Consider the following 14487-nt stretch of genomic DNA (forward strand, 5'->3'; position numbering starts at 1 on the left):
GTCGCTGTTTACGAAGCATTAACACTCAGCTAATGACCTTAAACGCAGCAGTTAGCGGAGACGGGCTGATCGAATTGTGGAAACGCCTCCGAGAGTTCGAGCGAGATTGAATTAAAATACTTTTTATTCTCCGTCTGATTCGATGCTCTTCTCTCCGTCGGGTCTTGTACATCGTCTACTCTGCTCCTTTTCTTCTCTCACCCCCAAAATCAACCATTAAAGCTTCAGTTTGATGCTTTAATGGGTTCCAGCTTTTATCCACGTGTAGAGCTTTGAAGCACAAAGTGATTCAGCATCACTTCTTTTTCTGAAGCCTCACCTCCCACCAGGACGTCACAAATGGGGAAGATTCACTCAGATGTCCTTTCATATGGATGCGTTTTGTGTCTCCGTCCCGTCTGATCCCCCGCCTCTTTTTCCCCCCCTCCACCCCAGGTGCTGAAGTCTCTTCCACGCGTCGAGGGTCGCCCCGGAGCCTCTCTGCCTCCGATGGACTTCAAGTCTCTGGAGGAGGGGCTTCGGGCCGCCCACGGTAACGAAATCACCCCGGAGGACGTGATGTCTGCCGCCATGTACCCCAAAGTGTTCCAGGAGTTCAAGGAGTTCACCGGTGAGTGGGCAAAAAAGGATTCTGACATTTTTAGCTTTTTGTGCATTATTGATGTTGGTTTAAACATATTTGGGGAATTTGTTCTGACTCATTCTTCGTTGGTATTACTGTAGCTCGAAACTGAACCACTCGGTGGAAATGTTTTTAATAGGTTGCCGTTTTATGGGCACTGAAAGGAGTAATCAGTCAATGCGGGGCTGATGCATAAGATTGAATTCTGAAGGCTTCTGAGAAATCTGACTGAAGCAGACTCCAGGATGAACTCGAGCTTTATTGGTGGCTATAAACTGGTCAAGTTGCCCCTCTGTGAGGAGGTTTAATCAGCATGCAGCCTTTTCTTCATTACTCGAGTTAAAGATCTACACAACCATAAACCTAACAGGCCTTTTTTATTTTTTTTACAGCCCATATTTTGTCCTGAAACGGGACTTCATTCCACTTTTTCAGCTCTTGTTTTGCTTTCTTTCTGACTGGACTGCAGCTGATCTTGGCACAGATCTAAATGAAAGAAAAAGGTCCTTTTCTGGAAAAAACGAGCTCCGTTTTCAGGTGTTTGTGGGAGGACGGAGGGGGCGTAAGCTTGACCTCGTTCTGACGGGACGTTTCGTTTCATCTGCTTGTTTTACAGCCAACTTCGGCCCGGTGGACTGTCTCAGCACCAGGCTGTTCCTGGACGGACCCAAGATCGCAGAAGAGTTTGAGGTACACAAATTAATTGAATATTTTCGGGATTTTTTTTGCGTATTTGATGCGACGGTTATGACTTAGCTTATTTGAAACGTAAATTTGTCCGATCTTTTTGTTCCATTTGGCGTTTCGATCATTGAAACAGGAGTTTTTTCCCGTTGTTTAGCTTTTTATGATCCTAACAGGCAGATTTACAACTTCGTTTTAACTCCAGGTTACATTTAAGAAGCAACTTCCTCTGTCTCTGAGACTATTGAAGACCTTTAATCAGTTATTTACTGAAAATACACTCATGGTATGACATCAAACCTAAAAAAGGATTTTCCTGAACAGTTTGAAAGCGTTCACTCCAGTAGTTTTCAGGACACACCGATAAGCTGTTCTGAAATGCGGGTACGCGCTCAATGTAAACAAAACACTCGGCTGAAGCCGCTGAAAGCCAAGTTGAAGCTTGACTCGCGTGACGGACCTACATTAGTCTGCAGGTAAAACAAATATGGCAGAAGAAGCTTAGAGTTTAAAAAAAAAGTTTTTCCGTCGCAGCAGAGAGCTGAGGGTTGGTGCGACTAATAACATATAAAAACAAAAAAAAAAACATAATTTCTGAGCATTTTACTGTTCAGTTTGAGTCTTCTGCTCCAAAGGAACAGGTTTATGTTGCATGGTGTCTGAAAGTAGATTAAAAAAAGCAAAAATTTCACACCAAAATCCTCCTGCTTCAACAAGGAATAGAGTTAAAGTAAAAATCCTCTGCTTGTAAATTAATTTAACAACAAAACAGCAGATTTTACAGCTGATTAGATCCAACATTGTGGTTTTTACCTGAGCTGAATCCACAGCTGAGGTTTACCGTCAGCAGAAGTGTTGATGACTGAAGGTTTGTCTCAGAACGGGGCTGTTTTTAATCCAGAGAGCGCAGCCCAGTGGGGGAGGGGGGCGTTTCAGAGGACTGACAGCAGAAAACAGTTTGATGAACAAAACTTAAAGTGCTGAAATCCAGAGAGACGACCTGCGGTAACCTCTGCTGCAGATCACAGAAACTTCAGATGACTGAGTGCGTCCCGGGGTTTCATGGAAGACAAAAAGTCCTGCTCTTCTCCGGATCCCCCCCCTTCCCTCCGTACAGCAGCTGCTTTGGGTTTCTTATTGTCAGCAGCTTGATGGGCTCAAACGAAAGGCTGCGGTTATCCAACATGCTCCTATAATTGGCTCTAACCTGCGACATGAAGTGTGAGGAGCTGGTGGAAGCAGACGAACATGGCTGAAGCAGCGAGGTCGACCTCGGAGGGGCCCGAAGCGCCCGCCCTGCTGCGCTCCACGGGAGTTTCTGTGTTCGGCGCCGTGGCGGCTGATCCGGTCGAATCGCGTCGCTTTTCCCAGTTCTGGACCGCTCCGTTCTCTGGCGTCGCAGGGTTCCAGGTGTTACGTAAACCAGCCGTCCCCGACCGGTTCATTATCAGACGGTATTTTCACGGACCGGCCTTCAAAGGTGTGGCGGATAAATACAACAAAATAAAACGAGACGAGCGGCATGAAAACGGGGGTATTTTTTAAAAACATAATAAACGTAAACCCAACGTGTCCTCGTAGCTTTGTTAGGTGCGTTATCAACATGAATAACAGCCTCTCCTCCCCCTGATGTTCTCTGTGTTTAAACATGCCCTTCAAAATAAGAGACACCACAAATATAAACTCACCATAACACTGAATCAGTGGGAGCCCTGAGCCTGTTTCTCAGTAACCAGACGGTCCCATCTAGGGCTTCCAGAGATGTTTTTTACTCGTTTTGCTGCTTGTTGGTTTGTTTTTAACGGTAACGGATCACGTGACCCTGATAAGCGTTCTGACACGCATCAAGAGGGAGTCATAGACGGATGGAGTGGAGAGAATTTCAAAATAAATGTCCTCCAGACTCCGAAAATACTGTAAGTTAATTATTCTTTTTGTGCGGCCGGTACCAAATGATCCGCGGCCCGGGGTTTAGGGACCTCTGACGTAATGCACTCATTAAAGAGGTAGTTCTGCTCTTTGGAAGCGGGGTTCTCACTGAACGACCACAGTTTAAAGAGAGAGCGTTGACCTTTGGCCTTGGCCGTACTCGGACTAGCCTTCAGCTCATCAGTCCGGTCAAAGACGATTGTTATCCTACTTCATGTAAAAACTACATCTAATATCTTTTGTTTTGTCATCAGTTCTGCACTGATTGGTTATTCACATAGAAGCTGATTGTTTGCAAGCACAGATTGTGTCATCTGCAGCTAGCTGTAGCACTTCCTGCTGGGAATAACCATGTAATGTCAAATTAACTGCAATGTAAATGTTTATAAAGTCGTTTTCTGATAAAGCACGATTTCAGGTTGAAGTTGTTTTAAGACAGGAAGTATCCTCTCTGGTTTTTGGCCTTTCTCTCTGGTGAAAATTAAATTTTTGTTTCTCCAAACTGAGATAGTTTAAAGAGCTAAATGTCCCACTTCCTAAGCAGGGCTTTGGTAGACCTGGACCATCAGTGATAGATATCTGTGTATGAAGAGGACTTCCGTGTTACTGGGGTGCAGATTTTCCACTTTGTGGCTCTTGATGAAGAAATCCTTCAGACATAAAGTGGAACTTGATACAAAGATGAATACAGTGTGATTTTTGAAATATAATTTTTAAAACCACTTTTTTTTTGGAGCTTTAGAGTTCTGCAAAACCCGCAAACAGGATAAAGTTTGTTTTCACCGGTTAGATTTTCTTTTAAAAGCTCCTTTGTGCGCAGATAACCCTTCGTACGGTAAAATGAAACTCTGACTCGTCTTTTCACCACCAGCAGGTATTATTCCAGCAACGCATCATTCATCAGAAAGCTCTTCCTCCCACACGCTTTTCCTTTTCATTATTTCATTTATTTTTTCTGATTCAGAGCAGTTTGACTGACGCAGACTCAGAGTGGCCAAAGGCAGCCGTGTTTAATTACTGCTTTATTTCCGTGCATCTGTTTCTGCCTGGTGTTAATTGATTCTTTTTTATTAGGAACGTGCACTCTGTTGCTTTGTTATTATGAAAGAAAACCCCCCCCCGCTGAGCTGATGGTGTTAATTTAGTATTGACTCTGTGGACGGACAGACCCCCCACCCTAACAGCAGCTTATTAAATCTGTTTGTCGTAAACCGGGCCTCTCCCTTCAGATTCCTTCAACACAGTAAAGGTTGGACTGGATTTATCTCTTAATACCATTAATTCTTCCTTCAGTCACAGCGTGGTATACGATATTACTGCCTGCCTATGAAAGCTTGGGGTGTTGTCTTATTATGCGTGCAATTGAAGGGTTTTTAACATATTTCTGACATCGCTTTTTTAGCTGAAAGATTTAAGAACAGGTCTGTTTTTTTTATTGCTGTCGTTGGGACTAAAGGATCATATGACTCTGCCACCAGCTTGTTTTTTTTTTAATAAAATACATCTTTTTGAGCCTTGTAATTATTATTATCCTCTGCCGGTCGTTACAGCAACATGTTCTGATAGTTTTGGCTGATAAACGGATACAAATTCTGTCATTAAAGACACTGAGATTGTTATTTCCTGCGCTGGTTTTGAAGCGATCGAGTCATGTTTTATAAAAATGGAGGTTGAGTTGTGTTAATTATTGGACCTGCTTCCAGTCAGGATGTTTTTTCTCATAGCAAGATGGTTTCCGGTGCAACTGCAGCCCAAATCCTGCAAAAACAGCACAGTTTACTCCTCGATCAGGATGGTTTAATCACACCTGAGAAGAAACGCTGAATATTAGCACGTATAGCTACAGCTACATGGAAGTAAAGTGATAGAAAAACAAACTGAGACGCTTCAGAACCTCTTTATCTGAAAATAAAGTCCCTTAAAGGAAGTTCTTGACGTTTAAACACCAAGAAAAGCCACTTTGCTGCTACCGTATCAGAACTTCCGCAGGAGCGCGGTCGAGAATAAAACGGAAAGATTTATTAAAACGTGCTCCTCTTCCCTGCAGTTCCCCTCCTCGCCAGCAGGCATTGATAGAGAGCAGGAAGTGCAGTAGAAGAAGAGTTTAAAAGAAGTACGGATAAACAAAACGTTGACTTACAACTGGAAGTGGGAGATCGCGGATGCAGAGGAGCGGAGCAGACGTGTTTCCGTGAGCTCTCGGTGGTGAACTCCAGTAGCTACTTTATCCTGAAATTCTCTCATGACTTCTGTTTATATATAAGTGTCAAGAACACTGGAGATATATATATATTTTTTTTTTTTCATATGGCAAGCTATAATTTTCGACAAGAAAAACGAAAGAAAACCACGGCTCAGACCTCCCGACTAGCTACAACCACAAAAAACATGGCGGACGGAGAAAAAGAGACAACGCTTTCCACGCTACTGCAGGCTATCCAGGAAACTAAGGACGAGCTCACAACACACATTGACAAGAAAACAACCGATATACAAGCAACCCTAACGAAAATAGAGACATCTTTATCTACATTGGCAGAGCAGGTCGAAGAGATTGAATCACGGGTGGGCGCAAATGAGGACGACATTAAAGAGGCGCGAGATCGCGTTGGAAAAATGGAAAAGCTGGTAACAGGCCTCAAAGACAAGATGGACGAACTGGAAAATCGCAGTAGGAGATCGAACATCAGAGTCTTAAACATACCGGAGCAAGCTGAAGGCCAAGACGCGGTAGGATTTCTGGAGAAGACTATACCTCAGATCCTTGGGGCCGAAAACTTCTCTTCGCCTATCATCCTGGAGAGAGCACACCGCATCGGTAAGAGATCCGACAGACCTCGCCCCATTATCGCTAAGCTCCTGAACTACAGAGATAAAGAAAAAATTCTCCGACTGGCCAGAAGCAAGGATGAGATGATGTTCCAGAATAAGAAAATTGCGTTCTACCCGGATTACAGCGCTGAGCTGCAACGTAGGAGAGATGCATTCCGAGACGTGAAACGGGCTCTGCGAGAAAAAGAGATGGAATATGCGCTGATTTACCCAGCTCAACTTCGCATAAAGCACATGGGATCTACTAAGTTTTTCTCTACTCCTGCCGAAGCTCAAAAATTTCTGACAGAACTGCCAAGTGAGTAAATTTCCAGTGGTTGAAATGACTGTGACTCTTATTATAATTGGACATTAATGAAAAGGATGGTGACTCACGTTTTTCAAGATATTAAGGATATTAAGGATTTTGTTGTTTTTGTTGTTGTTGCATGGATGACCCTTCAGTTCCTTGTGAGTCAACCTATTCTTGGATAAGCCATAATATGTTAGTGGTAAATTTTGGAGACATGTAGAATGTCATGAGTAGTGAATTTAACTAAGTTGCTGGAGCCACCAGAGATGTAAAGGTCGTTCAGGAGAATGTTCTACCCATCCTTACTCTGGTATGGGTTCTTTATGGGACAGAGTTCTGGGGGGAGGGGGGAGGTTTGTGTGTATATTTTGGGGAATGTACGATCTCTCAATGAAAACCAAAGGCTTACTTACACAAAAGTCCAAATTAACTACCAATGTAAATATGGTACATAATCAAGTACGTCCCAGATGGGAAACCGGAGCCGCCATTCTGGCCAGACATCTAAGCAAAGAGCTTAACCAATGGATCATTTAACATGTATTTCATGGAATATTAGGGGTATTAATTCGCCAATTAAAAGGAAGAAAATGCTGACATATTTAAAGAGGCAAAAAACAGATATTGCATTTATTCAAGAAAGTCATCTTACAGACATGGAACATTTAAAACTGCGTACAGATTGGGTGGGGGATGTTTTTTATTCATCTTATTCATCAAAAGCAAGAGGTGTTGCGCTACTTATAAGAAAGCACTTGAACTTTAAATTAAACTCACTTGAGAAGGATAAAAATGGCAGATTCCTACTGGTGGATTGTGAAATAAATAGAGAAAAAATCACACTGATAAATGTATATGGTCCAAATTATGACGACCCACTATTTTTTAATAATTTGATCATGAAACTGGCCACAATTAAAACCCAGTGCATTATAGGGGGAGACTTTAACTTGGTACTGGACCCAATTCTGGACCGATCATCTCCTAAAACAACTTCATTGTCAAAGGCTGCAGCAACATTAAAGCAGGGTATGATGGAATTAGGTATTACTGATGTATGGCGCAGCCAGCATGCACAGCAGAAAGACTTTTCCTATTTTTCAGCAACACATAATACACACTCTAGAATTGATATGTTCCTAATGTCTCAAGAGATGATTCCCAAAGTGACAATATGCTCCTATCTTGCAGCTACATTCTCGGACCATAACCCTATTAAACTTACCTGGATGATCGACAGTCGGCAGGCAACAGATTATAGGTGGAGATTTAAAAATTTCATGTTAAAGGATCCTGAATTTGTTGCATATATGACCAATAACATTGAAATATTTTTAGAAGCCAATAATAATACTTCAACGCATGCCAATATATGGGAGGCCCTCAAAGCCTTTATGAGAGGACATATTCTGTCATATAGCGCTCATAAGGTTAAAAAAAATAGAGAGACGCTGATTAAATTGGAAAGTGATATTAAAAAATTAGAGCAAGAGTATATTGATACAAAAAAGGAGGAACACCTTAATACATTAATTAAAACAAAAATGGAATATGATAATCTATGTACCAAAAAAGAAGAAGCAATCATGGCCAGAACTAGATATCACTATTATGAATTTGGAAATAAAACAAGCAAACTCTTGGCATGGCAAATTAGGAAGGAAAACGCAGAAAGGTTTATACAAACAATAGAAACTGATGATGATAGGGTTCTTGACAGTCCAACTATGATTAATGCAGAATTTAAACAGTTTTATGAAAAACTATATAGATCCGAGCAAGATAAAACAAATAATGAGGCAGAAAGATATATTGGAGGAATAACACTTCCCATGCTACAAGAACAGGACAAAGAATCACTTGAGGCAGATATATCAGAAGCAGAAGTATTTCGAGCTTTGAATTCTTTACAAAACAATAAGACTCCTGGGCCAGACGGATTTCCTGTCGAATATTATAAAACCTTTTCAAGACAATTGCTGACTCCTCTCACAAACATGATTAAAGAAGCTTTGGAAAATACAAAACTACCAGAATCATTGGAAACTGCAACAATTATTCTACTTCCAAAACCAGACAAGGATAAAAAGAAATGTGACTCGTATAGACCCCTCAGCCTCCTAAATGCTGACTATAAGATACTATCTAAATTAATTGCTCTTAGACTTGAGTATGTAATACCAAAATTGATACATGCTGATCAAACTGGATTCGTTAAAAATAGACATGGAGCAGATAATGTACGACGTCTGATCCATATAATGAACACAGCTCAAAAAAAACAAATTCCAATGTTAATAATCTCTATGGACGCCAACAAAGCATTTGATAGGATTGAACCAAATTTTCTACTTCAAACATTAGAAGCTATGGGCTTTGGAAAGAAATTTATTCAATATATTAAAACACTATTTAATAATCCAAAAGCCAATATACTAACCAATAATGTTCTATCTGCTACATTTTCCTTGTCAAGAGGTTGTAGGCAGGGCTGTCCCAGCTCCCCACTGCTCTTTGCGCTTGCAATTGAACCTCTAGCTGTTGCTATCCGATCCAACACTTCTGTAACTGGAATCAAATTTGGGGCAAACGATCATAAACTCTCATTATACGCAGATGACCTTTTGTTATATATAACCAATCCATACAGGTCAATCCCCCCTCTGTTAGAATGCCTTAAAGCATACAGTGCAGCCTCAGGATACAAATTAAATTACACTAAAAGTGAGATTCTGCCATTAAACATAGAGGATGATAATATTAAAACTCTTACTAACCCATTAAAATGGTGCAATAACGGCTTTAAATACCTGGGTGTCCAAGTGGGTAAATCGGAGGATTACATGTTTAAACAAAATTATACAAAGTTAATGGAAAAAACTAAACTTAACTTCCAAAGATTGATGGATCTGCCTCTATCGCTTATAGGCAGAATCAATACTATTAAAATGAATACTTTACCTAAATATTTATATCTGTTTCAATGCCTTCCAATAACTATTCCCAAAAAGGTTTTCAGAGAGCTTAACAAAATTATGAATTTCTTCATATGGCAAAAGAAGAACCCGAGGGTTAAGATAACCTCTCTACAGGCTCAGTACTCAAGGGGTGGATTGAATCTTCCAAATTTTAGTAATTATTACATCGCCTCGCAGTACAGACCTATTTGGATCTGGTTACATGCAGAAAAAAGCGAAGCCAGATGGATCTCAATAGAACAACATGAGATGAAGCATGTGCCCCTAAAGGATATTCCATTTATAGGCGATAGAAAAAGCCTGGCTTCACTGACTGACAACACAATAATTCTGAACACATTTACTGCCTGGCAGAAGTCTCACTCACTTTTAGATGTAAATATTAATTTCCTTAGAAGAACACCCTTGTGGGGCAACCCTAATCTTTCAAACCATATTGCTGATTCAACATTGCGGGGTTGGAGAAATAGGAAAATTCAAGTAGTAGCTGATCTGTATATTGATGATACGCTAGCTAACTTCCAACAATTGAGTAAGAAGTTTGATCTTCCTAAAAACAATTTTTTTAAATTCTTACAAATCAGAGATTGGATTAAAGAGAAGTCTAGTGAGACGTTTCCAGCAATCCCAGTTGAAACCTGCCTTGAATCATATTTATGTCACAAGCTAGACAGTTCAGCAAAAGGATTGACGTCCTCTATATACTGCATACTTAATGGAACGCTACAAATACATCAAGCGGCTAAAAAGCAAAAATGGGAAATGGAAATTGGATGTGTATATGAGGAAGAGGATTGGAGTCGATTATTAGAACAGTCACAAACCATGTTAATTTCTACAAAACATAGGCAAACTCAATTTAATATATTCCATAGGACATATTACACTCCGTATAGATTGAATAAAATGGACAAAAAAATTTCTTCCAAATGTCAGAGATGCAAGGTGACTGATGGGGACCTTCTGCATATGCTATGGCACTGCCCAATAATAGGAAACTTTTTGAAACACATGATAGATATCACATCAAAAATTGTGAAATATCAGATTGTACAAGAACCCAAGGTGTGGATTTTAGGAGATTTAACAACTATTAGAATAAATTATTATAAAAAATACTTTATTCTTCTTGCAAGCACAGCAGCCAAAAAATGTATTTTAAAAAATTGGAAATCTGAAAAATCGCCATCAATAAGACAATGGATTGATGAGTTGGTGTCTTACTGTAAACCGGAAAAGATACTTTATAATGTGAGAGGAAAGCAAGCAGCATTTGGGGCAATATGGGGCCCCTTCATGGAAATGTTATCATCTATGGATATGACGGGCCGGGATTCGGAATGACTCTTTTGGATTAGCTCAAACATAAGCGGGCAGTACTATGGTTGTGTAATCATGCTAATTGGACATGTACTATCCTGTAAGTGAGAGACGTAGGGGGTGGGGGGCTTTGAGACGGATGGGTGGGGGAGGAGACAGGGGAGAAAATAATAATGACTGATTTATTGACATTTTAATAGGCATGACCAGTTGTGTTGAACAGTTGCCAGGTTATTTTGAAGTCTTGCTATTGTGTTTGTTTTTGTCACCCACAGTTCTTTTGAATATTATACCAAATATAACTGTTTGTCATGTATATAAAATGAACAGAAATAAAGCTGTTTAAAAAAAAATAACTGGAAGTTGGAGCCACAAAGAACAAGCGCCCCCCGGTGGTTGGCCTGACGAAAACATAAAAGTTCAGTTTAAAGGATTCATTCTAACCTTGCTGCTGGTTGTTCAGATATTTATTATTTTAAATGTGTTCAGTTTTAATCAGTTATTGAGGCTTTAAAGTGTCGGGACTCTTGTATTTATGGTTCAGCTCCACGTCCTCACTGCACAGACTGGTTCCAAAAAAATCTGACATCGCTTCAGTTTTGGACGACAGAAGTTAACTAGTTTCCATTCATTCACACACGGTTTGGGATTAAAGGTGCAGCAGAGTTTTTAACAGATGACTTTTTAAAGTTTTCTGTATTTGGATACCACCCAACTTTATCAGGGTTTTCAACCAAAATCCAAAACATCAAGCAGTCGGAGCTTAAATCAATATTTCTTTGTAGTCGTTTACTCTGGAATATTACCTTACAGAGAAGCTGCTGTTTAAAATAAAACAACCTCATTTTTATTATGATGTTGTAATTAATCTGCTCACCTAAAAACATTTGTTTACTCACTGAAATTAGACTATATTTGGGTTTAACTCTAACTTTAAGGGTCTGCAGCTCTATTTAAAGCTGGGTGACGGTGCAGACCCATCACAGCACGTCCTCAGATTCCACCTCCTCGGTTTATCTGATAGCTGTGGTTATTGTGTTTAAACATTAATGACCTGACAATCAGAGAGGCACAGAATATGTTAAAACATAACTCGCCGCCCCTGAGAGGGGAATTAAGTTGCCTCGGATGAAGGCAAATTGAGTTTTTTTTTTCCTCCGTGAGACTGACGGTGAGATGTGAGCTGGAGCCGTCCAGACGTCGTGTAGGTGGTGGTGGTTTGTCAGGTTGTCTGGGTAATTATTAGCTGCTCCTAAGAGGGGGACATTTATTTTTGCGCTCGAGCGCGGCGGCTTTCTGCGGTGCTGGCTGGTTTGCGGAGCTCTGGGAGGTCGGGACAGAGCCCAGACGAAGGCAGATAACGCTCTGCCGCCGAGGCAGCGGGGAGCGTTATCAGAGCCGATTCCAGGATCTGATCTTTTTCAGCTCCGCTCCGCAGTGGGAGCGCGGAGCCGCTGATGTTTGAGGCTTCCCGTTCAAAAGGTCTCACAATAACCACTTGGTAGGGTTTAAAATTTGGCTTATTTAGCTGTGAGTCTTGTTCGGCCTAAAAATAACACTGCTGCTAACAGATCTTATATCGCGTTAAGCGGGAAAACACATTTTTAATGCTTTCTGACAAACTTTGTTGTTGATTAAAAGTGGGGTTTTGTAAACCGTCACTATCTTACCTGAGGCAGACGGTAAAGTTCCTGTTGGGACTAACCTGGATATTTTTGTTAGTCTTTCTTCTGTCAGTCCTTCTCGACTGAAAAGAAAACAGCGTTTAAGTTGAGAAAACTACGATTTTTTCCCTTTCCGAAAGCTTTATTTTTGTTGTCTCTCTATTACACAGGTGTCAAACTCCGTTCCTCTCCTCTCCTGCATGTTTTAGACGTGTTCTTGCTTTAAAACACCTGCTTTAAATGGAAGACTTGTTGCCGTGCGTCTGGAGAACCTGATGATTTGTTGAGGAGGTGATTAAACCGTTTGGATCCGGTGTGTCGGAGCAGAAAAACCTGAAACTTCCAGGACTGCGGAGCCTCGAGGCCTGGAGTTTAACCTGCTCTGTCAACTTGATAAACGCTGACTAAGCAGCCTACTTTTCATGCTCAGTGTTACTTTTTGTATCGTTAAGTTTAACTTTATCCTGACTGTCGATAAACTTCAGGAAAATTAAAAACGGTCAAAAACAAAATGAGCTCCGGGAGAATCTCGCTGATGTTGACGTAATCACCACCTGGTGGCGCAGCCGAGGTACTGCAGCCTTTTAGCAGACGCCCCATCAGTTTATCCGTCTCTGACCTACATCTGCTTCTCTGTAAATTCTGGGGTTTAGTTGCATTTAGCAAACAGGAAGTTTGGTTTAAAAAAAAAATGGCGACGACAAAGAAGTGATCTAATATTTGTTCAAACTGCTCAGAGTTCTGAACTGTTTCGGATGTCAGAATCTTGATTTTGCTTTGAGTAGCTGTTAGGTTTGTTTTGATCGCGTTCTGCTGCAGGTAAGATACTGACCGCTCCTCACTTCGAGAAACAAACCGTTTAATTCAGATCGAAGCAGTTTAAACACCGGAGCCTGTGAGCGCAGCGTACGCCCTCGCGCCGACAGCTGTTTCCTGCCACCGTGCCTCCTCGCGTACGGACAGTATGTCGCCGAAACCAAGACGAGGGAACATCCCAAGTTTTCGTCTGCTGCGCGCCGGTGACTCAACGGGACATTAATGACATCTGACAGAAACGTTAACAGATTTCTCACAAACGCAGACCTGTTTGTGAAACCGCGCGTCTCATTTCTGTCACAGGTGACACGAGTCATCAAGAATATCTTTCGTGACATGATCCGAGCATAATTTGAGCCGGCGAGGGAGCGCAGCTTTGAGGAGATAAGCAGCTGAATGTGACAGATTAGCGCTCCGGGGGGGGGGAGAGAGGTCTGCAGGTAAACGTAAGCGGCACGCGAGGGCCGTCCAGTCACCGCAGATGAGTCACCGAGATACGAAACGTCCAGAATGCACCGGGGGTGTCATCACACGTGGGGTAACGGATAGGACAGCAGAAGGCGGCGGGGCGGGGAGCTGGACGAGAAGAGACTCATTCATTCAGAGTCATTAAGCTCAGCTGATTGCAGAGATATTTACTGTGATTGAACGTCTCTCTTCTCCCGCATGTAGATCAGTGGTGTCCAGTCCTGATCGCCTGGAGGGCCTCCAGCCTGCAGGTTTCAGCTGTTTCTCGGTTTCGACGCCTGATTTGAATGACTGAGTGATTAACAGGCTCCGGCTGAGGAGCAGAGAAACATTAAAACCTGCAGGACGGAGGTCCTCCAGGACCAGGATTGGACTCCACTGATGGAGATTAAAACAGGAATTTAAAGAAGGTCACTTTACCCAAGTTTATTAGAGCCTTTTTAAGCGTGTTAAATGTTTACAACGTGTCCATCAGTGACCAAACAGCGCCTGATTTCCACTTTTTGATCATCCAGCTGACTCAGTAGGGTATCTTATCAGACCCTCCAGGATTTTGCGATGTTGCGATCGCAACTATTAACTCAAAATCAAGCAAACCCTGCGAAATCGCAACTTCCCCGCAACTTTAACCCAATATTTATAGTTTCTAAAGTGATTCGCCACCGTTTCTGCGGTTTAGTCTCTTCTTCTTTGTGGGTTTGTGTCGTGTGGAATACAAAATAACCCCAAATAACTCACAAAGAAGACACGTGACGTCACTTCCTGTTAACATCAGAATGCTGGGAGCGTGCAGGAGCAGCGACCAAAGCCAAAATGTGCGCTAATGCTTCACATTTGCCCACAAAGATTTCAGCAAACCAGTTTCCTCCCCAGCTGCAGGAG

At 41.7% G+C, this 14487-nt stretch overlaps 1 protein-coding gene across 2 annotated transcripts in view; it reads left to right on the forward strand.

The window, feature by feature from the left end:
• pcxb (pyruvate carboxylase b) overlaps nucleotides 1-14487 on the forward strand; it is a 393092-nt gene that overhangs the window by 372935 nt on the left and 5670 nt on the right. For both annotated transcript variants that reach the window (XM_017414395.3, XM_025005546.2), the window contains exons 23-24: nucleotides 436-610; nucleotides 1239-1312. In XM_017414395.3, coding sequence (XP_017269884.1) covers nucleotides 436-610; nucleotides 1239-1312 — 249 coding nt within the window. The remainder of the gene's footprint in view (nucleotides 1-435; nucleotides 611-1238; nucleotides 1313-14487) is intronic.

The sequence above is a fragment of the Kryptolebias marmoratus genome, linkage group LG7 (assembly GCF_001649575.2).
Source record: "Kryptolebias marmoratus isolate JLee-2015 linkage group LG7, ASM164957v2, whole genome shotgun sequence".
NCBI lineage: Eukaryota > Metazoa > Chordata > Actinopteri > Cyprinodontiformes > Rivulidae > Kryptolebias > Kryptolebias marmoratus.